The sequence below is a fragment of the Phocoena phocoena genome, chromosome 14 (genome assembly GCF_963924675.1).
Source record: "Phocoena phocoena chromosome 14, mPhoPho1.1, whole genome shotgun sequence".
Lineage (NCBI taxonomy): Eukaryota > Metazoa > Chordata > Mammalia > Artiodactyla > Phocoenidae > Phocoena > Phocoena phocoena.
The window spans coordinates 10,216,888-10,243,395 of NC_089232.1; the positions used below are offsets into that span (position 1 = coordinate 10,216,888).

Here is a 26,508-nt window from a genome sequence, read left to right on the forward strand (position 1 = left end):
CTCGAAGTAGGATCTGAGGACCCGTGGGTGTACCCAAGATCCTTTCTGTTACTATCTGAAAAGTAGATGTCCAACTACCTGCGTGCACGACACCAGGTTTTCATCATCAACTTCGACCAAAACAACATATGGCTACAGACTGAGTGCAGAAGCAGACATGAGAGGCCAGCTGTCTTTTATTAAGCCAGATGCTAAAACAATTTGTAAAAAGGCAAAACAATGCGATTCCTCTCATTGATTTAGTTTTTGGCTTGAAAATTGTGGCTATTTTTCATAAGAATTATGTCATTTACATTAACATGTAATAGGTTTATTATTGTTATTTTTAAATGAATAAACATTTAAAAAATTCTCAGCTTTAATTACTAGTACAGTAACTTGATAGATACAACCTGCATAAACTAAAGCTCTTTGGAATCCAAGATAATTTTTTTTTGCCATTTAAAAAAAATTAATTAATTCAGTTTTTGGCTGCGTTGGGTTTTCATTGCTGCGTGTGGGCTTTCTCTAGTTGCGGCGAGCTGGGGCTACTCTTCTTTGCGGTGCATGGGCTTCTCATTGTGGTGGCTTCTCTTGTTGCGGAGCACGGGCTCTAGGTCTGTGGGCTTCAGTAGTTGTGCCTCATGGACTCTAGAGCACAGGCTCAGTAGTTGTGGCGCATGGGCTTAGTTGCTCTGCAGCACGTGGAATCTTCCCGGACCAGGGCTCGAACCCGTGTCTCCTGCATTTGCAGGCAGATTCTTAACCACTGTGCCACCAAGTAAGTCCGGAATCCGAGATAATTAAAACAATTTTTTTAAATAAATAAATTAATTAATTAATTTTTGGCCGCATTGGGTCTTTGTTGCTGTGCGCTGGCTTTCTCCAGTTGTGGCAAGCAGGGGCAACTCCTCATTGCGGTGTGTGGGCTTCTCACTGCGGTGGCTTCTCCTGTTGTGGAGCACGGGCTCTAGGCACACAGACTTCTGTAGTTGTGGCTCACGGGCTCTAGAGCGTAGGCTCAGTAGTTGTGGCGCTTGGGCTTAGTTGCTCCATGGCATGTGGGATCTTCCTGGACCAGGGATCGAACCCATGTCCCCTGCATTGGCAGGTGGATTCTTAACTACTGTGCCACCAGGGAAGTACCCGAGATAATTTTTAAGAGTATAAAGGGGTCTAAAGCTTGAGAACTGCTGGTCTAAATCATCCACTGTTTTCTCAAACCACCCATCTCAGATCAGCTTGGAGGGGGATTGGCGGCTTTATATTTATATTATATTTATTATTATCGCTTCTCGGCCTTTTGGCTAAGATCAAGTGTATATTATATTTATTATACTGCAATTATTAAATTTCCATCAGAATTTAAGATAGTGTCAGTTTGGGATGGTTTGGGTTTTTGTATTTAGAGAAATACTGGGGTGGGGGGCGGTGATCAGATCTGGAATGGAAAAAGATTTGAAAGTCAGCTCCCCTTAGAAGGCAACAGGGCATGGGGAACGTTGTTGCTTTCCTCATGAACCCCTGAGAAAAGGAGCAGCCTTTCCGAGGAAGCAGTTACACTGAAGCCATTGGCATGTTGCAGAAAAGGAGCTGAGCAGGGGTTTCACCAAGAGACTGAAGTCCCATCCCAGGACTGGTTCCTGACCTATTTTGAGCTCTTGGCTCCAACACCCTGGCCTTGGCTCTGCCCTTGGTCCTCTGGCTTCTGTTTGTATTGGGACCCAGGCTTTTCCTAGTGGGCTGGACAGGCTGCCCCTGGCTCTGCCTTATGTGCTGCTGCCTTTGGCAGGAGGCCCTGTCCCAGCTCTGGTTCCACGACTTGGACCCTGGCCACTTGGCCAGCGCTCTGGTCGGGTCAGCCCTGGCCCCGTGGGATGCCGTGGAGGATCTGAGCAGAGATGACAGGATAGAGGGAGGGCCTGTTTATAGAAGTTCCTCTGTGTAGATTGGCACCTGAACTGAGTTGTCATCCATGACAGCCACAGGGATTACTTGAACGGGCGTGCCAGGGAGTGAGCTGGGACCTGCCTGGGGAGGCCGGTGCAGCTGGAAACCTGGTGCTATTTATTTACTGCACTGGAAACCATTCTGCATAATGGAAACTTCTCAGTTTAAGGCATAATTATTCTTCCTGCATTGAAATATTATGTTAAAAATAACAATAATGATTACTTGTTATCATTTGCTAGGTCCCTACTATGTGCCAGGCTAGGTGATTCATTCATTTTACAATTTTTTATTGAACACCTACTATGAGGTAGTTCAAGAGGCAGTGAACAAAGCAGGTAAAATAATACCTGCTTTATGGAGCTTACATTTTAGAGACGAGGCAGGCTACAAACTAATAAAGTACATTTATGTCAGATGGTTGTCTATGCTGGGGATAAAAATCAAGTATAGTAAATTGGGAAAGAAGAAGTAAACCTATCTGTGTTCACGGACGACATGATCTTATATGTAGAAAACCCTAAAGATTCCACCAAAAAAACTGTTAGAACTGATAAACAAATTCAGTAAAGTTGCAAGGTACATAACCCATCACTCTTTTCAATTAAAATCAATGTAAAATAATGCATTTTTCGTCAACAGCAAAGTAAGCTCACGCATCAGGCTGGTGATGTCAATACGATGCATTCATCATTACGTGTTGTCAGTATTGATAAATTATGTGATTACACTGATAATCAGAAACATTTTCAAGGCAGCTAGGAATTTGGGATGAAGCATGCTGCCAGACAAGAGGCATTAAGTTTAAGGCAAGAATTTGGAAAATCCAAAACTGTCAAAATACTGCAGTAATGTTGTGACAGATGAAAAATGTCTTTGGACAGAGCCGTGGGAATGTCACCTTTCATCCTTCCTCTCTTGGGCTTTCCTGGAGTAGTCAAGGCCCCTGGGGAGGGCAGAAGTACAATGGCCACAGACAGCCTTTGTCACAGAATCCTCCCAGCACTCTGCTCAGGGATCCCACTCTGTGGTCCCAGGAGAGAATCAGCAGAGGATAAGGAACAGCAGCGAGTAAGAAGAGTCAGACGTGGGGGCCACAGTGAGAAGTTTGGATTTTTTGCCAAGGTAAATAGAGTCATTGGAGGGTTTTCTCAAGGGTGGGTGCGGAAGAAGAAGAAGGCAAGCACAATGTAATGCTTGTTTTAAAAGTGTTATAGTTCCTTGATCAGAATTTATAAGTTGATTCAAAAACCATACATGGAAATGCAAAAGGCCTAGAATCATTAAAGCAATTCTAAAAAAGGGTGAATTTGGAGGACTCTCCCTATTTGATTTCAAGACATTAAAAAGCTACTCAAAAGAGTATGTGGTATTGGCATTAGGGTAGACACATAGATTAATGGGACAGAATGAAGAGTCCTGAAATAAATCCACACCCATATGTTCACTTGATTTTTGGTCAGTGTTGCCAAGGCAATTCAATGGGAAAATGAAAGTCTTTTCCATAAATGGCGTTGGAACTACTGATAAAACTATAGAAAAAAATTTAACCTTGATCCTGACCTCACACTACACACAAAAAAAATTTGAGGTGTATTATACACCTGAATACAAATTCCACAATTACAACATTTGTACAAGAACAAAGGAGAAGGCAGAGGTTTCTTAGAGAAGACCTCAAAATATTGAAAGTGTAAAAGAAAAAGAACTGATAAGGTAATCTTTATCAAAATTAAAAACCATTGTTCATCAAAAGACATCATGAAAAGAATAAAAAGACAATCTACAGGACTTCCCTGGTGGTTCAGTGGTTAAGAATCCACCTGCCAATGCAGGGGACATGGGTTCGAGCCCTGGTCCGGGAAGATCCCACATGCTGCAGGATAACTAAGCCCACGCGCGACAACTACTGAACCTGCACTCTAGAGCCCATGAGCCACAACTACTGAGCCCGTATGCCACAACTACTGAACCCACGTGCCACAACTACTGAAGCCCGCACACCTTGAGCCCCTGCTCCACAACAAGAGAAGCCACCGGAATGAGAAGCCCACGCACCGCAACGAAGAGTAGCCCCTGTTTGCCGCAACTAGAGAAAGCCTACGCGCAGCAACGAAGACCCAGTGCAGCACCCCCCAAAAAAAGGCAATCTACAAACTAGGAAAGAATATCTGCAATGCATATATCTGAAAAAAGTTATGTCCAGATACAAAGTATTTGTACTCAGAACATATAAAGAATTCCTAGAGCTCAATGGTAAAAAGACACACAAACCCAGTTAAAAAATGGGCAAAATCCTTGAAAGAGTCAGACGTTGGGGCCACAGTGAGAAGTTTGGATTTTTTGGACTTTATAAAAGAGTCCAGGGCTTCCCTGGTGGCGCAGTGGTTGAGAGTCCGCCTGCCGATGCAGGGGACACGGGTTCGTTCCCCGGCCCGGGAAGACCCCACACGCCATGGAGCGGCTGGGCCCGTGAGCCATGGCCACTGAGCCTGCAAGTCCAGAGCCTGTGCTCCGCAACGGGAGAGACTACAACAGTGAGAGGCCCGCGTACCGCAAAAAAAAAAAAAAAAAAAAAAAAAGAGTCCAAATGGCCAATAAGCATATAAAAATGTGCTCAGCATCTTAAGTCATTGGAGAAATGCACATTTAAACCATAATGAGGTGATATTACAATCCCTCGAGAATAGCTAAAGATGGGAAAGTCTGACAATATTGTTGAGGATGTGGAGCAACTAGAATTCTCATATATCGTTGGTCAGAATGGAAAATGGTGCAGTCATTTTGCAAAAGTGTTTGACACTTCCTTACAATATTAAACATAAACCTACCCTTCAACCAGCAATTGCATTCCTGGGGGTTTACAAAAGAGAAATGGAAACGCATATCCACCAAAAGACTTGTGCATGAATGCTTGTATCAACTTGATTCGTAATAACCCCAAGGTGGAAACAACCCAGATGTCCCGCAGTCAGAGAATGGACCAATTGTGGAGTACTCACAGATGGCAAACCACTCAGCCATACAAAAGAATGAGCTACGGATACAGAAAACCACACGAATGCCTTATCTGCCTGGAAGAAGACAGACATGAAAGAGTACATACCATACGATTCCATTTATGTAAGTTCACGAACAAGCAAAGCTAGTGAATATTGATGCAAAGGGAAGAGGGGTTGCCTGTGGGGGGCATGGACTCTGAAAAGGAGCAAGAGGGCACTTTCTGGGGGGCACGGGAACGTTCCATGATCTTAATTGGTGTGATGGTTACATAGGTAGATAATGGACCAGAACTCATGCATTTATGCTCTGTGCATTTCACTGTATATAAATTTTACCTTAATAATAAATATTAGATCACCATGCCTGATGTTTGGGGCAGAGTGGAACAGGAGGCCAGCTGGGAGGTTGTTACAATAGTCCAGGTGCAAGATGATGGTGGGAGATGTTAGAAGTGGCCAGAATTGGGGTCTCTTTTTTTTTTTTTTTTTTTTGTGCAGTACGCGGGCCTCTCACTGTTGTGGCCTCTCCCGTTGCGGAGCACAGGCTCCGGACGCGCAGGCTCAGTGGCCATGGCTCACGGGCCCAGCCGCTCTGCGGCATGTGGGATCTTCCCGGACCGGGGCACGAACCCGTGTCCCCTGCATCGGCAGGCGGACTCTCAACCACTGCGCCACCAGGGAAGCCCTGGGATCTCTTTTGGAGGGACGGTCAGGACTGGATAGCCCAGTAAGCAACAATCTTGTTTAGAGCAGGCCCCAGATGACTGAATCCTTGAAGCCTTGAAAATTTATTTATTCTATTTGTATATTTTACTCTGATTCCTTCTCTTTCTAAAATAATTTAAGGCTCATTGTAAAAAAGGACATGTATTCAGTAAGACTGAGACGATGTAACTAAAACAGGGAAATTGAAGAAGAAGCAAATATGCCAGTTTGGGGACTGTTGTTAGAAAACTAAGATCAGGAACCTGTTTTTGCCCGGTCCTCTTGGTAGGGCTCCTAATGGGGCCCACTGATGGGTTATGAAGGGGACAGCAAGCGTCTTTAATATCAGAGGGAAGACAGCTCAGAGTATAGATACCCAAGCAGTGGTGAATCAAGTTGATTTTAGCTGAAGAAGAAGATTTGTCTTTTAGAGACTCTCTGGGCTTATAAAACCAAAAATATACATTTTGTAAAATTTGATTTGTAACCATATTACATCATGAAGGTCTGATACATCAAGTGCTCTACAAAGAAATGGGGTTTATTTTAGGGAAAACTACCTTCCTTCTGTTTGAGACTGAATTTATTAAGCAAAAATGTAAATAGCATGGGGTATAATTTAGGATAAAATACAAGTTTGAGTATATTCTCCATACATTTATGGAATCATTATCATTAAAAATTACTATAAACTAACAGTCTGATATGGGAATTGAGTTTGGCTTGAATGTATTAAATCTAAATGAAGTCAGCTATTGATACAGTAGAGATACCGCAAAAATGTATGCTGAAAAATGCATTAATTATTGATTGATCATTATCAGTATGGGCAGTTCAGTATGCTGCCAATTGAATGTGAGGGGAACCTTGTCAATATTAGACATTTTTTAAGAACAGTTAGTGGATCGGAAATGAAAGAAGAACTGAAGAGAGAATTTACGTGTGGAAAAGATATTTTAAAATATATGCTAGTAAGGAAATCCATCAAATCAAGCCTCATCTTAGTTCTGGAACTTTTGCTTGATGTCTTGAGATGGACCAGCCCAAATGAATGCTTAAATCAACATCACAGCATTAATGGCAAACTCCTACAGCATTGCCCATTGGATATAATAGCAAAGATCGTGGTCCTGTGCAGAGACTCGGGAAGGAAAAGAACTGTCGCGAACAATTTATAATGCTCCAGGATGGCTACATTTGGGATTGGTTCTTTAGCAAGTGTAACTGCAATTTATTTCAAACTGGTGAGTAAAAATGACCACAGTTGGATACCACCAAAGACAAAGTCATTCTCCTGCCTCCATAGTGTAAATGGAGAGAATGAAATATGAAGAAAACCAAGACCGGTTGGAGATTCTGAGGGATTTACTTAGTCCTGATGGTTAAGGTTTGGCTCCAGCAGAGCAAGTGGTGTAAGGGGAGGAGGGGGTTGTTGGAATGAGGTGGGCTGGGGTGACTGTCAGCAAGGTTACCTAGGCACTGGGACGTGTTGGTGTCAGGTGCTCTCTTGCGACAAGGCTGGTGGTACAAAAGAGGGGTGGGCTGGCGATAAAGATTGGACCACCCAGGGTCCCGGGGCTCCCTCCAGCTTAACAATGAAGGTCATTGAGGGCTGGGGACAAGAGGTCCGTGTGAAGAATACGAAGATCTGGTTTCTGGCCCTTTTTCTACCACTTACTAGATGACCCTGGTTGGACAAGTCTTTTGACCTCCCTGAGCCTAGACTTTTCCATCTGTGACACGGGTCAGCACTTCCTGCCCTGCTCAGCTCCTCCTGGAGGACTGTTGTGGGGATCTGCGGGACAGAGGACCCAGGGGCCCTCCAAAAAAGCCCGCGAATATCCACTACAGTTGTTTTTTATTATTTGCTGGGAACGAACCCTCCCGTGTGAGCGGATACTGGAGCCAGGCAGTGGTACGTGCTCCAGCCTTGGAGGAGTATTTTAGGAAATAATCAATACAAGATGCACTGGGTCTGAGCCACGATAAGAGTCATAAATGTTGACAGTCTGCTGCTTGATAAAATTAATAATGCTTGAGAGAAACATTGTAAAAACCTATGGGAGGGAATGCAGAGTGTGTCTGGGGAGAGAGTCTAAGCCAATATGGAAACTGTCCTCCAAGGAAGGTCGGCCCCTCCTCCTGCTGGTGGGGAGGTTTACACGCACATATGCACACGTACACACAGGCATACACGCACCACACACATACGCACTTGTGCACATGGGCAACAAGCACCAGCTTTGTTGGCTGCATCTCAGAAGAGACTGGTGAATGAGAAAGGCTAGCATTAATTCCAACAACAGATAATTGGAATTACCTTTGGAAGAAATGCCACCTGCCTCTGAAATTCTGAAATGAAACAGCGACAGTGTTCTTGCCCTGTCCCACTTCTCGCTGGTGGAGAAGAGCGTGCTTGTGTAGCTTTGGGATTCGAGCCTGCTGTGCACAGCAAGGGAGAAGAGGGTAACAAAGGGGGACCGGACCTCATGGTTTTTAATCAAAGCCCTGAGATGCTCTGTGGTTAGAAAGTAAAGGGAGGAATACTGCTTTTCCTGTGTCCAGAATGTTCCCAAATCTTCCAAATCCTCTGTCTGGGAAGATTGTCCAAGACGTCAAGATTGTCACCTGGACTTGTGCCAGCTGCTTGCTGTTGGTGGGAGTGTCGGTGCAGAGATGCTGCAGGTCTGAGTTGCTGTGTAGAACCGTGGTAGTGGTGAGGGGGCCCAGGGACAAACTTGGTTAAGTCCACGTGAGGCCAAAGGGGAGTCTGCCAGGGGCTGGCCTCCGTGCACATGCAGTCGACTTCCTATCGTGTGAGAGTCTTTACTTCGTCTGTGGTCAGAGACCAGACGACCCCATTAAAAAAGGATGCTCACTACCATATATAAAAGAGATAAACAACAAGGTCCTACTGTACAGCACAGGGAACTTATTCAATATCTTGTAATAAACTATAATGGAAAAGAATCTGAAAAGAAAAAAATATATATATGTAAAACTGAATAACTTTGCTGTACACCTGAAACTAACACAATATTGTAAATCAACCAGACTTCAATAAAAGTTTTTTAAAAAGGGATGAAAACACTGGCTACTGTTCAGTAGAGTGGTGGAATTATTCTTAATTTAAAAATTGCTTTTGCTGTGTTGAATTTTTGATTCTAAAAGTAACATCTGTTTATTATTTTAAAAAATGTTAATTTGAACAGTCAGAAAAAACTGTAAGGAAACCTTGACATTGGGTCTGTCATGTTTTCAGGCAGAGAAAACAAAGGATTTTGTCAGTCGGAGTCTGGTCATAGGAGAAGTCCTCTCATAGCAGACACGGCCCCGGGAGTAAAGGTGAGAGACACTGGGCAGCCTGCCCTTCATGAACTGATGGGGTTTTTTTGTTTTGGTTTGGTTTTTTGCCGCACGCGGGACTCTCCCTGTTGTGGCCTCTCCCGTTGCGGAGCACAGGCTCCGGACGCACAGGCTCAGCGGCCACGGCTCACGGGCCCAGCCGCTCCACGGCATGTGGGATCTTCCCGGACCGGGGCACGAACCCACGTCCCCTGCATTGGCAGGCGGACTCTCAACCACTGCGCCACCAGGGAAGCCCAGTCGTGCCCATTTTCAACTGCATACAGCCCCTACCCTATCCCTGTCCTTCGGCAACCACTAGTCTATTCTCCATCTGCATGGTTTTGCCATTTCTAGAATGGTATATAAACGGAAGTTCATTAATTTTTGACTACAGAAAGATATTCCGTTGGGTGAATGTGCCACAGCCTTGGAATTCTTAGACTTCTCCATTTTTGCTGATCAAATGGGTATAAAATGGCATCGCACTGTGGGCTTGCTTTGCATGTACCAGCTCACCAAGGATGGTAAACAGAATAGCTTGAAAGGTGTGACTGCCGTGGCCCCTTCCTGTGCCCTGAGCCTCCCAGCAGGCATGCGGCCCTGCATGTGCCCTCTTCTCCCTCCCTGGACACCACTGCATCACCAAATCAGTCCCCACCTGTAAATATCCAGTCCTGATGTCCCCAAAGGGGAGAAATTATAATTAGAAAATGATGAATGAATGATCAGACAAGAAAGCAGGTCAATCATTGATGAGTCCAAGATGGAAACTTTCTGTTCTGCAATGTAGACATTTAAAAATGGGTAGGAATTAAAAACGAAGAAATCTGTGAGCACCAGCTGGGGTGAGGGCGCCCACCATTAGGTCCTTTGGGGAAAACTGGCTTCCCTATGAATTCATCCAGACAGGGTCTCTTCTCTCTGGGATGGGTTGGCTGTGGCTTCCAGAGAGAAGAAAGTCAGCTGAGATGCAGCAAATAGATCCTCCTCTCAGAAATCCTAGAGGGTCCTGGTTCAGACTCATGATCCTCCGTTGGTGCTTTTACCATATGCCCACACCTGCCTTCTCTTTAGCAAGCCTCCGGTGGGCCATGACCATGGGGAAGTCTTCATAGGGTGTTACAGCTCTCTGGGTGGGGAGCCCTCTCCTCTGCACCTCCAGGGTCTTGCACTGAGCCTGGTATACAGAGTTGCATAGGGAATGTTTGAGCAAATGAGGGAGGGGCAGCTTGTAGTTTCAAGCAGGACTTAAGAAACATTTCAACCCATTGCAATATGTGGACCTTATTTAGATCCTGGTTCAAACAACAGACTGTAAAGAAAAACTAGACATCAGTTGGGGAAATTTGAAATTGGATATTTGGCAGTATTAAAGAATTATTATTATATTTGAGGTGGAATAATGGTTGTAGGGTCATGCTTTTAAAAAGAGTCTTTAGGGCTTCCCTGGTGGTGCAGTGGTTAAGAATCCACCTGCCAATGCAAGGGACACGGGTTCAAGCCCTGGTCCAGGAAGATCCCACATGCCGCAGAGCAACTAAGCCCGTGAGTCACAACTACTGAGCCTGGGTGCCACAACTACTGAAGCCTGCGTGCCTAGAGCCCGTGCTTTGCAACAAGAGAAGCCACTGCAATGAGAAGCCCGCGCACCGCAACGAAGAGTAGCCCCCGCTCTCTGCAACCAGAGGAAGCCTGCGCACGGCAACAAAGACCCAATGCAGCAAAAAAAAAAAAATAAATAAAACAATTTTTAAAAAAAAAGAGTCTTTATTCTTTACAGATGCATAGGAAATACTACTTACGGATGAAATGACAGGATGTCTGGGATAAACTTCGAGATCATCTGGGGTATAGAATGGGAGAGTGAATTGGGGGAAAGATTAATAAAATGGATCATGAGCTGGGCATCACTGAGTTTATGATACTCTTCTATTTTGTTTGAAATTTTCCACAATAAAAAGCTTTTTAAGAAAGTTTTACTCCTGAGTATCCTAGAAGGAAATTTGAATAGATTTAAAGGACTGGATCTTTAAAAATGCTTCTCTGATCACATCAATCTCAGCTGAAAACCCCTTCCTGTTAGCTTTAGAGAAACCCTCCAACCCTTGACATGTCTCACAGGTTCTCGTGGGGTATGGCCCTACACTCATGTCTCCAGACACCTTCTGTGCCACGTAGTCCTACCCGGGAGATCTGCTGTCTTGGCCTTCTTTCAGTCCCTGTTTCCATATTTGGACCTCTCATGCTATCATCCTAGAACCATCTTTTCCCCTCCTTCACCTGCCTGACACCTGCTCATTCTTCAAGTCCCAGTTCAAGTGTTCTTCCTTCAGGTAAACCTCCCTCAAGCCTGCTGTTTAAATCCCACGTACATGTTGTCATCTGTCTTTGTGCCTTGCAGTATTCTGTCATGGCATTTACCCATTTTTTTTTTATGATCATGTTTTTTTTTGGAGGGGTTTAAGATTAATTTTTATTGGAGTATAGTTGCTTTACAATGTTGTGTTAGCTTCTATTGCACAGCAAAATGCAAGGATTCTGCAGTATATGCAAATCAAGCAATGTGATACACATGATACACAATTAACAAATTGAAGAATAAAAACCATATGGTCATTTCAATAGAGGCAGAAAAAGCTTTCAGCAAAATGCAACACCCATTTATGATAAAAACTCTCCAGAAAGTGGGCATAGAGGGAACCTACCTCAACATAATAAAGGCCATACATATATGACAAACCCACAGCAAACATTATTCTCAATGGTGAAAAACTGAAAGCATTTGCTCTAAGATCAGGAACAAGACAAGGGTGTCCACTCTCGCTGCTATTATTTAACATAGTTTTGGAAGTCGTAGGCATGGCAGTCAGAGAAGAAAAAGAAATAAAAGGAATCCGAATTGGAAAAGAAGAAGTAAAACTGTCACTGTTTGCAGATGACATGATACTATACGTAGAGAATCCTAAAGATGCCACCATAAAGCTATTAGAGCTAATTAATGAATTTAGTAAAGTTGCAGGGTACAAAATTAATAAACAGAAATCTCTTGCACTCCTATACACTAACAATGAAAGATCAGAAACAGAAATTAAGGAAACAATCCCATTTACCATTGCAACAAAAAGAATAAAATATCTAGGAATAAACCTACCTAAGGAGGCAAAAGACCTGTATGCAGAAAACTATAAGACACTGATGAAAGAAATCAGAGATGACACAAACAGATGGAGAGATATACCATGTTCTTGTATTGGAAGAACCAATATCGTGAAAACAACTATACTACCCAAAGCAATCTACATATTCAGTGCAATCCCTATCAAATTACCAATGGCATTTTTCACAGAACTAGAACAAAAAATTTTACAATTTGTATGGAAACACAAAATGACCCCGAATAGCCAAAGCAATCTTGAGAAAGAAAAATGGAGCTGGAGGAATCAGCCTCCCTGACTTCAGACTATACTACAAAGCTACAGTGTTCAAGACAGTATGGTACTGGCACAAAAACAGAAATATAGATCAATGGAACAGGATAGAAAGCCCAGAGATAAACCCACGCACCTGTAGTCACCTAATCTGTGACAAAAGGAGCCCAGAATATACAATGGAGCAAAGACAGCCTCTTCAATAAGTGGCTGGGAAAACTGGACAAGTACATGTAAAAGAATGAAATTAGAACACTCCCTAACACCATACAGAAAAATAAACTCAAAATGGATTAAAGACCTAAATGTAAGGCCAGACACTATAAAATTCTTAGAGGAAAACATAGGCAGCACATTCTCTGATGTAAATCGCAGCAAGATCTTTTTTAAAAAAATTAATTTATTTTTGGCTGCGTTGGGTCCTCATTGCTGTGCGTGGGCTTTCTTTAGTTGCAGCAAGCGGGGGCTACTCTTTGTTGTGGTGTGCGGGCTTCTCATTGCAGTGGCTTTTCTTGTTGTGGAGCACGGGCTCTAGGCACGTGGACTTCAGTAGTTGTGGAACGCAGGCTCAGTAGTTGTGGTGCGCCAGCTCTAGAGTGCATGCTCAGTAGTTGTGGCGCACGGGCTTAGTTGCTCCGTGGCATGTGGGATCTTCCCTGACCAGGGCTTGAACCTGTGTCCCTTGCATTGGCAGGCGGATTCTTAACCACTGCACCACCAGGGAAGCCTGCAAGATCTTTTTTGACCCACCTCCTAATGAAAATAAAAACAAAAATAAACAAATGGGACCTAATGAAACTTAAAAGCTTTTGCACAGGAAAGGAAATCATAAACAAGATGAAAAGACAACCCTCAGAACGGGAGAAAATATTTACAAACGAAGGAACTGACAAAAGATTAATCTCTAAAATATACAAGCAGCTTATGCAGCTCAATATCAAAAAAAAAAACCCAATCAAAAAATGGTCAGAAGACCTAAATAGACATTTCTGCAAAGAAGACTTACAGATGGCCAACAAACACATGAAAAGATGCTCAACATCACTAATTATTAGAGAAATGCAAATCAAAACTACAATGAGGTATCACCTCACACGGGTCAGAATGGCCATCATCAAAAATCTACAAACAATAAATGCTGGAGAGGGTGTGGAGGAAAGGGAACCTTCTTACACTGTGGGTGGGAATGTAAATTGATACAGCTGCTATGGAAAATAGTGTGGAGGTTCCTTAAATAACTATGAGTAGAGATACCATATGATCCAGCAATCCCACTACTGGGCATATACCCAGAGAAAACCATAATTCAAAAAGACACATGCATCCCAATGTTCACTGCAGCACTATTTACAATAGCTAGGACATGGAAGCAGCCTAAAGTCCATCAACAGAGGAATGGATGAAGAAGATATGGTACACATATACAGTGTACCCATTTTGGATTGATGTATTTATTCCCAGGTCTGTTGTTTGTCTCTTAGCACCACTAGAGGGCAAACTCCTTGAAGACTGTCTCTATCTACAGTCTTGGTATGTAGGAGGTGTCAGTACATGAATATTAAATGAATGCATAAAATCAAAACTGTATGGCAGTTACTGAAAAGGTTAAATTTAGAATTACCATATGATCCAGGAGTTCCACTCCTAGGTATATACCCCAAAGAATTAAAACAGGGACTCAAATAGATACCTGTATACCAACGTTCGTGGCAGCATTATTCACAGTAGCTGATAGGCGGAAAGAAACAAGTGTCCGTCGACAAATGAATGGATAAACAAAATATTGTATATACAAGTGTCTGTCAGCAAATGGGTGGATAAACAAAATATTGGAGGTACCATGGAATATTATTCAGCTATACAAAGGCATGAAGTTCTGGTACATGTTACAACACGAGTCTTGAAAACATGATGCTAAGTGAAATAAACCAGACCCATAAGGACAAATACTGTATGATTCCACCTATGTGAAATTTTGAGAACAGGCAAATATATAGAGATAGAAAGTAAGTTACAGGTTCCCAGAGGCTGGGGGAAGAGGAGAATTGGGGCAGCTGTTGGTTAATGGGCACAGTTTGTTGGGGGTGATGAAAAAGTTTTATAAGTAGTGGTGATGTTTGCACAATACCGTTAATGTCGTTCATACCGCTGAACTGTGCGTGTAACAATGGCTAAAACGGCAAACTTTATGTTATAGGTATTGTGTCACAATAAAAGAATCTTGGAACATTTAACAAAAATGATGATTCACCCCTTTTGCTTTCCCACACATCATTCGTTGCAGGGGAATTGTTTTCTTGTGCTTGGACACCCTAGACAGTTAGCGGAACGTGTAGGTTGTGCCTCTGGTCCAACCCAGGAGGCCGTGGCTGCCTTTCCTGTTGGTGCTGGAGGGAGACTTCCAGGGAGGGGACGCAGTGCCTCAGGAGCAGGTTGGTGAGCCCTGGGTTGGTCACGACTTCCCCGGATCTCGGTGCCAGCCCAAGGCCCCTGCTGGCCTTCCTGGTCACCTGAGCTAGCCATCAACCTGAGCATCAATTCGTCAGCGTCATCTTCACCCCGCAGGCCCGAGCGCCTTCTCTCACCCGCCGGGTCCATGTCATCCAGAGGCTCCAGGCATCCCTAAGTGCTTTGGACAAACACAGTTGAACTCATGCAGCCAAGTGCCGGCTGAGCCAGGGGCTGCTTGGAGAGTGACTCACAGTGAGGGGGTGGGAAAAGGACAGAGGTGCCAGGGAGACTTTCTCTCCTGAGGGCTTTGAATCCCCACTCTAGCTTGGGAGCCGGCCCAAGGTCTCCCGCCAAGCAGGCTGATGCAATCTGGACGGACTCTACAGCCCAAAGAAACATGACCTGCTTCTTTTTCTTCTTCCCCATGACGGCTAGCTTTTTGCCTTATATGAATCGTCTCATTCTGTCTTAGTTTGCTTGGGCTGCTGATAAAGTGCTACAGATCTGCTGGTTTAAACAACAGAAATGAGTTTTCTCACAGTTCTGGAGGCTGGGCAGTCCAGGATCTAGCTGTCAGCTGGTTCAGTTCCTGGTGAGGGCCCTCTTTCTGGCTTGTAGTCTGACCACCACCCACCGGCTCACCGTGGCGGCCACTTGCTGGGCACCTTTGGTCTGCCTGCCGGGCTGGGCTCCATGCCCCTTACAGGAGGCACCAGCTCAAAGTGTACATTGGGCCAAGGAGTCGTCTGCTTAGAGCCCTCCAGGGGCTCCCCCATTTGGTCAGATTCCCTGCTCTTCGGAACATGTGGCTTTGGCAACACACTGGTTAGCACGTGGGGGAAGAGGCCCACGTTTGGACAGACTGTGGGAGTCAGGGTCCCGCAGGCACTGCCTCGGTTAACTCCTGTAGTTTTCCACAAACCTGTGGGTTTCACTCACCCAGCCCGGTGCTTCTACTAATAGCATTTAGTGAATGGAGTCTTTCAAAAGGTGGCTGAAACACTCATTGTTTTCCCCTTTCCAAAGAGAAGGAAAAAAATGTAAAACCTAGGAAAACTATACTGTAAAGAACGTTTTAGCCACCAGCCAAAGAGATTTAAGGCTGGAAAATTCAACCTGTTTTAGTTTTAGAAAAATATTTTTCTTTAACTTGATTTCCAAGAGGGTTTAGGGGAAAAAAAATTTACCATCTGGATGGATTCCATTTTCCTGGGTTGGAATTAGTTATGCAGTTTGCAGGGTCGGCAGTGATTCCGAAGAGCAGGGCTCTGAGAAATCAGGGCGTTAAGCATCTTCCGAGGATACCTGACGATTCTCCAAATGAAAAGCGCCTCCTATGTGAGGTGTGATTAGTGAAATTCGTCCGTCGTGATGTCAAAGCGTTTCACCTGGTCAAGTGGTTCAGTCTGAGTGGATGGGCGGCCTTTCCGGAAGTTAGCATCAGGCTGACCACACACGTGTAATGCAGGGACTGGTCCTCACCAGAGGCTGATGACAGTTGTCAGACAGGAGCATGTGAAGATGCCATTTCTGCCACTTCCCTGCGAGGTCTTCCTTGGGGGTCACTGTGTCCACTGGGGCTCATGCCATTGCAGTGATCCCAGAAAAAAGGCGCACCTATTGGCTGCTATACTCGCAGAGTTCAGGGTGTAGCTGGCTTCAGGGGTGGGTGTGTGGGACCTGGTCTCTCTCATCTCTCGGTTTCACCTCACCTTCATCCCCACATGTTGGCTTCCTTCAGCACCTCTCGTGATGGCAAGAGGAGCCCTGGCCTCCATTCTTCCAGGTTCCGTTGCTTCCAAAAAGAGTTTCTCTTCACCAGTAGCTGACTCGTGTGTCCCAGTGGCAGCTCTGATCGGACCCATCCAGATCACGGGTCCATCCCGAAGCATCCCCGTTGGCCATGATGTTATGCAGATCGGCCAGTCCTGGGTCCTGGGTCCCAGGCTCATCCTAAAGCTGGGCTGGAGGTTGACATTAGCCACGAACCACTTGGACTGATTCTGGGGGAAGAGGGCTCCCCAGAGGGAAACTGGGGCTGTGTTTCTAGGAGTGGGGACATGCTGACCGGCAGGCACAGCAAATGTCTGTACACCTGAGCTCTTCTGTCTTTGCAGTCAGTCCCCTGCTTCCTTCAAACGGTCCTGCTCGAGCCACCCTTCCTTCTCTTCTGAATCCTCGCAGCAACCGTATGAAGGGCTGTTAGGTGTCAGGCAGCTTGGGTGTGAACCCCAGCCCTGCACGCTTTCTCAGCTGCAGCCGTGGGCAGGTCACTTTCCTCTCCTGAACCTCAGTGTCCCCATCTGTCACATGAGAGGGACGGTGTTTTCTTCCCGGGGGGGTCACGAGGGTCAGTGAGTATGTGGAGCCCAGAGTCTGGAAGGCGGGAGGGCTCAGGAAGTGGAGGCTCGTCGTTCAGTGCATTTGTCCGATGGGAAAACGATGTCATTATGTCATTGTCCAAGGCCCCACAGCCAGCTAGGAGCTGAGCTGGGATTTGAGCCCGGCCTGTCTCATCCCCAGCCAAGTGCCTGCTCGTCCTGCAGCCTGGCCTCTCCCGTTGACCTTCCTGTTTGGGGAGGGTTTCTCCTGGTACAGCCCACCTCTGCAGGCACCTGGGGTCGGTGCACAAACGCTGTTGCACATCTTCAATGTACCAGGCCCTAAGCTAGACCCTGCAGACAAGGCAGAACGAACATTGCGAGAAGTCATTTGATGGGGTGAACTGGGCAGCCCCGAGGATGGAGGATGGTTGCTTTGTGCTGTAGGGGTGACCTTTCCAAGAGAGGAAACCGTGAGCTGTGTCTGCCCAGAGGAACTGGGGCTGGACAGGCAGCAAGGGGAAGGATGTGGATGCCTTGCCACTTTAGTGGGGCATATGGAAAGCTGGATGAGCTGATCGGTGTTCCTTGAATGGAGTTTGCCCAGTGGGTTTGGTCATCATTAAATTGTTGACTCTTGCTAACAATGGCCTGTAATCTCCTTGTTTCCAGTGTGGAATAATTTGTTGGCTATTTGGTGGTGCCATCAGGAATCTCGGAAGCCCAGCACGTGTAACTAAATGGCTTCAGCCACTCCAGGTATGGCATGTACCTCCATAGATATCATCGATGGAGAGCCTTAAAAATTCACAGTAGTTAGGGGTGTGTGTGTGTGTGTGTGTGTGAGTGTGTGTGTGTATGTGTGTTTGCAGAAAAAGAAAACAGAATTAGTGTCAGCCAGAACTTTGTTTGAAATGAGAATTTAAGACTACTTTTAAAAATTGCACTGAGTCTGTCATATTGTTATCACATTAGCTGTCACCAGACTGAATTTTTATAATTATCTCCAACTCACCACTCCCTTTCTCGCCAACGTCCTTAATGATCTGAGAGGTAGGCAATTAGAGCAGCTGTCTGACTCGCTGATTCCCTTCTAACCCCCGGTAAACTCCAGGAGCAGAAATACACGGGGATGTTTGCAATGACCGAGAGGGCCCACAGGAGCAACGTGAGAGGGATCCGGACAGAAGCCACCTTTGACCTCTCTGCACAGGTGAGCATTCTGCCCGGGGTTCTGGCGGTTCTGGGCAGCGGACCTGTACACAGCGGACCCTCCTTTCTCCTGAGTCCACCTTCCCCCCTGCTGTGTGTGCTCTCAGGCGAGAGGGTGCTCAGATTCAGAAGAAACGCCTAAGTGCTTTAGCGGACGTAGGCTCAGCCTTCCTGAGTCTAACACCAGCCAACACTTAAACACACCTACTGTGGGACGGGCACTGCTCCAAGCCCATTATGTACACTCATTAACTTAATGCTTTGGAAAAACTCGGTGAGAACAGGACCTAATCCATTCTGTGGTCCTTCCTAACAGTAGCGGGTAAATGGGTGGAAAAGCGGTCTCTGTTGGCGTGTTCCATCGCACCGTGTGTGATGTGTGGCAGGAGGGCACTGTGTGTGCTGGGGCCTCCTTCTGGGAGCCAGGTCCTTGGTGCTGGCATGATGCAATGTCTGTACCTGTGAGCTGCATACAAATCCACATGGCAACCGAAATAAAATTTCACAACACCGGGACTTCCCTGGTGGCGCAATGGTTAAGAATCTACCTGCCAAGGCAGGGGACACGGGATCGAGCCCTGGTCCGGGAAGATCCCACATGCCACGGAGTAACTAAGCCCGTGCACCACGACTACTGAGCCTGCGCTCTAGAGCCCACAAGCCACAACTACTGAGCCCATGTGCCACAACTACTGAAGCCCGCGTGCCTAGAGCCTGTGCTCCGCAACAAGAGCAGCCACTGCAGTGAGAAGCCCGCGCACCACAATGAAGAGTAGTCCCCGCTCACCGCAACTAGAGAAAGCCCGCGTGTAGCAACAAAGACCTGATGCAGCCAAAAATAATAAATAAATTAATTAATTAAAAAAAAAAACAACACTAAAATTTCACAAAACAACCTGACTTTATTGTATGGGATGAACTCCAAAATGTAGGTAAGACCCTCTAACTTGACGTCTCTCCACAAATGGGTCACAGCATAAACCCTGCTCTGTAAATCCCACCCCCATCCCCATCTCTTTAGCTCCTACTCTCAACACCCTGGTGGGTGTTGCCTCATACACGTGCGTGTGGTGACTCAGTCTTCATTTTTTTTTTTTTTTTTGCCCTACGCGGGCCTCTCACTGTTGTGGCCTCTCCCATTGCGGAGCACAGGCTCCGGACGCGCAGGCTCAGCGGCCATGGCTCACGGGCCCAGCCGCTCCGCAGCATGTGGGATCTTCCCAGACCGGGGCACGAACCCGTGTCCCCTGTGTTGGCAGGCGGACTCTCAACCACTGCGCCACCAGGGAAGCCCTCAGTCTTCATTTTGGCTGAGGTTGTCCTTTGCTTTTTTTTGTTGTTGTTTTTTTTTTTCTATTTTCTTCCCTCAGTTTAAAAAAGTTTTTTTTGTTGTAGTATAGTTGCTTTACAATGTTGCATTAGTTTCTACTGTACAGCAAAGGGAATCAGCTATACGTATACCTATACCCCCTCTTTTTTTGGATTTCCTTCCCGTTTAGGTCACCACAGAGCATTGAGCCGAGTTCCCTGTGCTATACAGTAGGTTCTCATTAGTTATCTATTTTATACATAGTATCAATAGTGTATATATTTCAATCCCAATCTCCCAATTCATCCATCCCACCTCCCCCCTTTCCCCTTGGTATCTATACACTTGTTCTCTATGTCTCTGTCTTGATTTCTGCTTTGTAAATAAGATCGCCTGTACCAGTTTTTTCAGATTCTACATATTTGGACTCTGGAGTTTTGTTCCCAGGATTTTTCTGACCCAAGAATGCTAGTTGGAGGTGGTCAGCACTTAGAGTGACAGATGCAGGTGAGGGTTTTGTTGGAGGATGTCCTGTCTTTCCTCTGTCCTGACGCTAGTTCTCTACAGCAGCCAGTGATGTCCAAGGTCATAGTAAGAAGCAGAATAAGGACTGCCACTTTTTGAATGCTCCCTCTGTGCCAGGTCTGTGTCAGACTCTCTCTGTATAGTATAGTATACCACACTCCGTCACAACAACAATCCCGTGAACGTGGTAATAGGCCACTTCTGTGCGTTGAGCACGTGTGTTAAGTGCCAGGCTAAGCACTCTGCATGCAACATTGTGTTAAATGTTCTATAATGTTATAGGAAGATATCCTTGTCCCCATTTTACAGGTGGAGAAACTGAGGCTCACAGAGGTTAGGAAACCGACTTATGGCTATGCAGTTAACGAGAGAATCTCAGGTTCAAGGGGGATTGTCCTTAACAACTTAGCTTTCCTGATGGGACACTGACCAAACATCTTTGGGGTTTTGGCTGCCCCATTTTTTCTCCCGCAACCATGGTATTGAGGTCACCTTGCTGTCATCAAAGGGAAAAAATCCCACTCACAATTCTTATTTATTTGTTTCTTCTTACAATTATTATTATTATTTTTTGCACAGAAATCATTTCCCTGTGTTAGTCCCATTTTCCCCAAACAGCATAAATGATTTAGCTACCTGCTGCGCTATGGCAGCTGCCACTCTCGGCAGGGGAGTTGCAAAGTTGAAATCGTAATGATGAGAAGACGCTGGTGAACGTGCTGCTTCCTGAGGGAGGGGAGAAGCCCATCGTAAGCTCAGGCCACTGAGGGTTGGCTCGGCAGGGAATGGCTTTCTCCTTCATTGGTTTCTGTGTTTTCCCCTTCATTTCCCTTTTTAAATGTTAGAGCATATCAAATGAGCCCTCTCTCCCTCCAGGGCAGTTTCAGTCTCTTACATTTTTTGCTTGGGCATTCCTGTGGGTTGGTTGTTTTATTTTTATTTTTGGATGATGGATTGAGTAGCGGCATGGAGAGTTTCAAGGTAAGAGAGAGTTTTATTTTTACAGTTTAGGCAAAATCGCAAAAATAAATGAGGCTAAGAGCTCTCTGGCCAAGGCCGTCTCTTTTAGTGCTTGCAGGACTGACCGTTTTGTTGGCCTTCAACAGTTAATTATAATAGGAACTGACACACATGGCGTGCATTATTTAGATCCAGCTTTTAAAAAAATTTTATTGGAGTCTAGTTGATTTACAATGTTGTGCTAGTTTCAGGTGTACAGCAAAGTGAATCATTTATACATATAAAATATAAAATATAAAAAAGAGTATGTCCACTTTTTTTTTTAGATTCTTTTCCTATATAGGCCATTACAGAGTATTACACAGGAGTTCCCTGTGCTATACAGCAGGTTCTTATTGGTTATCTATTTTATATATAGTAGTGTGTGTGGGACTGACATAGATCCAGCTTTAATGCCAGAGTTTTGGCTAAGGCAGACTTTCCAAATCAAGTATTTTTGCCAGAAGTGACAAATTTCCCTTCCCAGAGTAGATCAGATGCTGATGGGAACAGATGGCCTTCTGTCCTCTCCCTGCCCCACCAGAGCTTTTCTGCCAGGCCAACCTTTCTCTGCTACTTCCCTTCCCACCCTAAGGTGTTAGCATCCCCTTACCACATGAGTTTTGTTACTGCACCCACCAGAGTCACAATAACTCCTTTCTTTAAGAAGTCCTGGCTGGCCTGATAAGGGCAGCAGCCTCCAGAGACTTAAAAAGAGCTTGTCCATTTATGTTTCTGAAAAGCCCTCGCCTGTGTTAAAAGTTTCTCTGTGCACATATGTGTCAGGGAATGTTTCCTTGGGCTCCAAGATTGTATTTCTTGGCCAGAGGGAAAGTGCAGTCTGTATACTTAAAAATCTGAAATCTGAGATGATCTTTACATGATCAATAGCTTGTCGGTTTGGTTCGGCCACATCTTCCATATTGTCAGCTTTGATTAAATTTGCTGTTCTGCCTTTTCACCATTCCACCCTCCCTCCCCGGCAACCCACCCTCCCGGGACTCTCCGACCTGTCCCAGGTACCTGGTATCCAGAGCTGGCAGTTAACGGTCTGTCTCTCCTTAACACGAGGTTGAAGGGTATCCCAGGTGGTAAGCAGAAGGAGGGAGGACCCAGAAGTGAATGGGGGCATTTCCATGGTGATCCTGTTCTAGCTCCTGGAGAGAAAGAAAAAGAAGGCAGAGTTTTGAGCAGAGTGAAAACAAAAAAATACATTTTTTCCCTCTGCTTATTCCTGACCAGTACTAACTTCGGACTGTTTTGAGCTGGAATCCTTGGTCATATCATGGAGACGAGCTAGGTGGCATGTTCTAAGATTCTTTCCCTAATAAGATGGAGAATTGTTGACAAATGCTTTTTGGTTTAAGGGCTTATCCATATGAGCTTTTTTTTTTTTTTTGCGGTACCCGGGCCTCTCACTGCTGTGGCCTCTCCCGTTGCGGACCACAGGCTCTGGACGCGCAGGCTCAGCAGCCATGGCTCACGGGCCCAGTCGCTCCGCAGCATGTGGGATCTTCCCGGACCGGGGCACGAACCCATGTCCCCTGTACCGGCAGGTGGACTCTCAACCACTGCGCCACCAGGGAAGCCCCATATGAGCTTTTGAGGGAACCTTTCATTATTGTATTCATTGATGAGGAAAATGGAGAGGCAGGTTCTGAAACAATCATCCCAAGGCTTAAATGAGGTATTTCTTTTTATAAAAATCAAAATTGTCTGGGCTGAGATTCTAATCAATGGTAGGAATGGGTCACGGTTGCTTAGTAGTCTTGTTTGCGTCCCGGTGTACACATTTAACCTTTGGTTAGTTAGTGGCCATTTAAACAACAGACCCATACCTTAAAGGCAAGAATGTTCAAGACCCAGGAAACAGTGGAGGTCATGAGGAACCAAGCGATTGGTCCAGAAGGGGCAATGCCCAGTAGACAAAATGAAATACATAGACATGGACTCATCTAATTAGGGGCCCCAGATCACTGGATGTTCCATCCTTTCTTGTCAATCTCGAAGGTGGAGTGTTTGGGGGCAAGGGGCGTGTGCAGAGCTGAATACATATCAGCAGGGCTTTTAGGGGTTTGGTGCTGATTATTTAGAAGTCAGAAACTCAGTGTGGAGTAGTCTAGAGAGAAAGAAGCCCAATGAAGAAGGCCTTTGTACATTAAAGCCATAGGCTCAGACAAATAGTACACATGCCCGTGCAACATTACAAAGAAGAGAGACCCGGAAGAAGTGAATGAACAACTTTCATCCATCGAAAGTGGCAACGTATCTTCCTGACTGGAATATTCGCTGACAAAGCACTTTAATTTCCAGTCTGTTTCGGAGTTAAGGTGGAGGTGAGCAGTGCACACTGCAGTGAGAGCATGGTGGCGTTGAGCTCATGAGGTGGAATTAGGCGACTTTGGGTCGTCTGCTCCTTTTCTGTGAAATCACCCGAGTGGGTGCAGCTCCACAGTATGGATCTGCTTCACAGTGTTCATTGCACTGAACCCAGGAGTTGAAATGAGCCGTAAGAAAGAAAACTCTGTTGCTTTGGTTTCTGTTTAGGAGTTTGTAATCGACACACCATGCGAAAATGCTGAGAAGATGTACACTGGAAACGCCATGTACGGGAATTATGCAGCAGTCTTTGCCCAGCTCATCATAAACGGAAGATCGCAAGGTTTGTTACCGACACAGAAACCTAGGATATTTCCCTTTACTAGTACTATTCTCCCGTGAGTACTTTACACAGAAAACCCACCTCAGAGGGCTGTTTCTACCTTGTAAAAAAATTCAGCACTAACATTAACATTATCTCCTAAATATACATGATGAGACGATTTATCATCACATTCAACATTAGACACTATAATGGGCAGTGCACAGTCATAGAACAGAATGAATTTCAAGATCAACATAATTGTACAGTGTCCCAGGAAATGAGCAAAGCTTTGATCATAGCTTTAGAGACCTTAGTGTCTCTTCACCTTCCTTAGGGCCCCGCTGTTTCATCGTTCTTGTCCGTGATGAAAATGGAAGCATGTACCCAGGAGTGACAGCTATTGATATGATGTATAAAGAAGGTGAGTCCCCGGGTGACCCCTCTCCCACCCTTCTTTGCACTTCCTGCCTGTTCCCTACCCCACCCAGTGAGAATCTAACCTAACTCACGAAAGCAGTGAAGGCAGAGAAGACTCTGGTTTTGAAGCCTGATTAGTCTTCTGTGTATGGCAGTTACAGAAGGTTGCAGACTGCCGTTTATGAACACGCATTGGTCCCATTTCTCCCAGCCTCTCGTGTTCACTAGTCATGAGGCAGCCCTGTCCCCAGCTGTTTCGTCTCCTCTCTCCTTCTTGGACTTGTGGGCCTTCAGAGGGCAGATTGAGGTTCTCTCTTTCATGGCCCAGAGCCACCAGCCTCAGTGGGTCCTAAGGATTGCCTCTGTGGACTAGTTTGCTAGGGCTGTTGTACTCACACTGAGTGGCTTAAACAACAGAAATGTATCGACTCACAGTTGTGGAGGCTACGAGTCCGAGGTCAAGGTGTCAGGGGAATTGGTTCTGAGGGCTGGGACGGGGAGGGTATTCTCCAGACCTCTCTCCTTGGCTTGTAGGTGGCCATCTTCATGTTCACACAGCATTCTCCCTGTGTGCCTGTCTGTGTCCAATTTCCTCTTTTTTATAAGGACACCGGTCATTTGAACGAGGGCCCACAAATGCCCTCATTTTAACTTGATCGCCTCTGTACAGACCCTTTCTCCAAATAAGGTTACATTCATGGGTACTAAGGGTGAAGACTGCAACATATGAATCTTGGGGGAGACACAATGCAACCCAGAACGCTTGGTGAGAGCAGGCCATGCCTGTGGGCTCCACTGATTATCCCCAGTCAAGTGAAGCCAAAAACGCAGGTGGGGGGAGAAGGCAAAAAAGAGAGAAGAAGGAGCAGAAGAGAAGGGGGAGGAGACGATCCTTTGGAGGACGGGGCTAAGCTCACCCTGGCCGCATAGGGATATTGAGCACCGCGTGCCTGCAGGAATGGGCTGCAAGTGCTTTAGGTGACCGAGGCCCTGATCCCTTGAAAACACCTGGCGTGTCAAGTGCTGTTGAGAGTAGAGGGGTCACCCAGCCCTCATGAAGTGTTGCCAGACATTCATGACAGTGGCAAACCCAGAAAGTCTGAGCTGGTTTCCTTGTAAGCTCGTAAGTACCACTGTGACCTTGTTGAGGGGTGATGTTCTAAATAAGACCTGCGCTAAAAAAAGATCTTTTCTCCCAGAGTAAGTCTCCCTAAGTGTGAGATGTACAAAAAACAGACCCCAGATTCTGACAGGTGTCCTGAGGAAATGGGTCTGGCAGATTTTAAGAAACTTCTTGGGAGGTGGTCACCCTACCCACCCACTGCTGTCTCTGGCCGTTTCCCAATGTCTTCTAGGCATTTGCTGTCACAAATTCACCCCGTGTTCTGGGGAGGAAGCACCGAGAAGGGGGAGGAATTTGAGTTGTGCGTCACGGGGGGGCGTAAGGGGCTTTCCTCCTCCTCTGTGTTCAGTCTGATGTTCTTTCAGTTGCCTAGAATTCTCCCTTTTCTAGTCACAGCAACTGCTCAGGTGGGAAGCTGTGTCCCCGCCAGACCCCACCCCCCAGCTGGCCTCAGAGCAGGTGGGCTGCACAGAGGGTCTAGCATTTTCTCCTCAATTCTTGGTAGGGAGGAGGGGGCTGGAGAAGCAGGCACCACTCTTCATGGAAGCAAGCAAACTGCATCCCCACCCCAAATAAGAAAGCAGCAACAATTCTGGAAGTGAGATAAAGGGTTTTGTGTTTTAGCAGCGACAGACCTGGAAGTGGCCCGGACAGTATTTCTGATGCACATAAACTTGCCCCCTACAGCTCCGTTTCCCATCTGCTCTCTCTAGGTCTGCATGGTGTTGATACCGGGATTCTGAGATTTGACAAGGTTCGGATACCAAGGGAGAACCTGCTGGATAAGTGAGTAGTTGTCTCCTTAACTCGGACTTGCTGTGCGTGTGAGCCCTTTGCCCTCCTTCCCAGGCCTGGTTCCTGGGTCTCATGGGCTGTACATCCAGAGTGTCTTCTCATAACCTCTCCTACAATTTTACTGACAATTAATTGAGAAATGTAGATAAGCAAATCAAAAAAAATTAAAATTATCCCAAATGCTGTCATCCAGACACAATGTTTGTTATACTTTCACGTATGACACTTCAGACTTTTCTCTATAAGGTTATATCTAATGAGAGAGAGAGATGTTTGATTTTCACTGAATGAGGTCCACTT

General features: G+C 45.7%; 1 protein-coding gene across 1 annotated transcript in view; it reads left to right on the forward strand.

Moving 5' to 3' along the window:
• The window catches only part of ACOXL (acyl-CoA oxidase like), a 364,932-nt gene that overhangs the window by 28,784 nt on the left and 309,640 nt on the right, over positions 1–26,508 (forward strand). Inside the window, 7 exon segments of the mRNA XM_065891630.1 lie at positions 8,899–8,953; positions 8,956–8,981; positions 17,857–17,943; positions 18,299–18,397; positions 23,777–23,891; positions 24,208–24,294; positions 26,127–26,199. Of these exon segments, the coding sequence (XP_065747702.1) occupies positions 8,899–8,953; positions 8,956–8,981; positions 17,857–17,943; positions 18,299–18,397; positions 23,777–23,891; positions 24,208–24,294; positions 26,127–26,199 (542 nt within the window).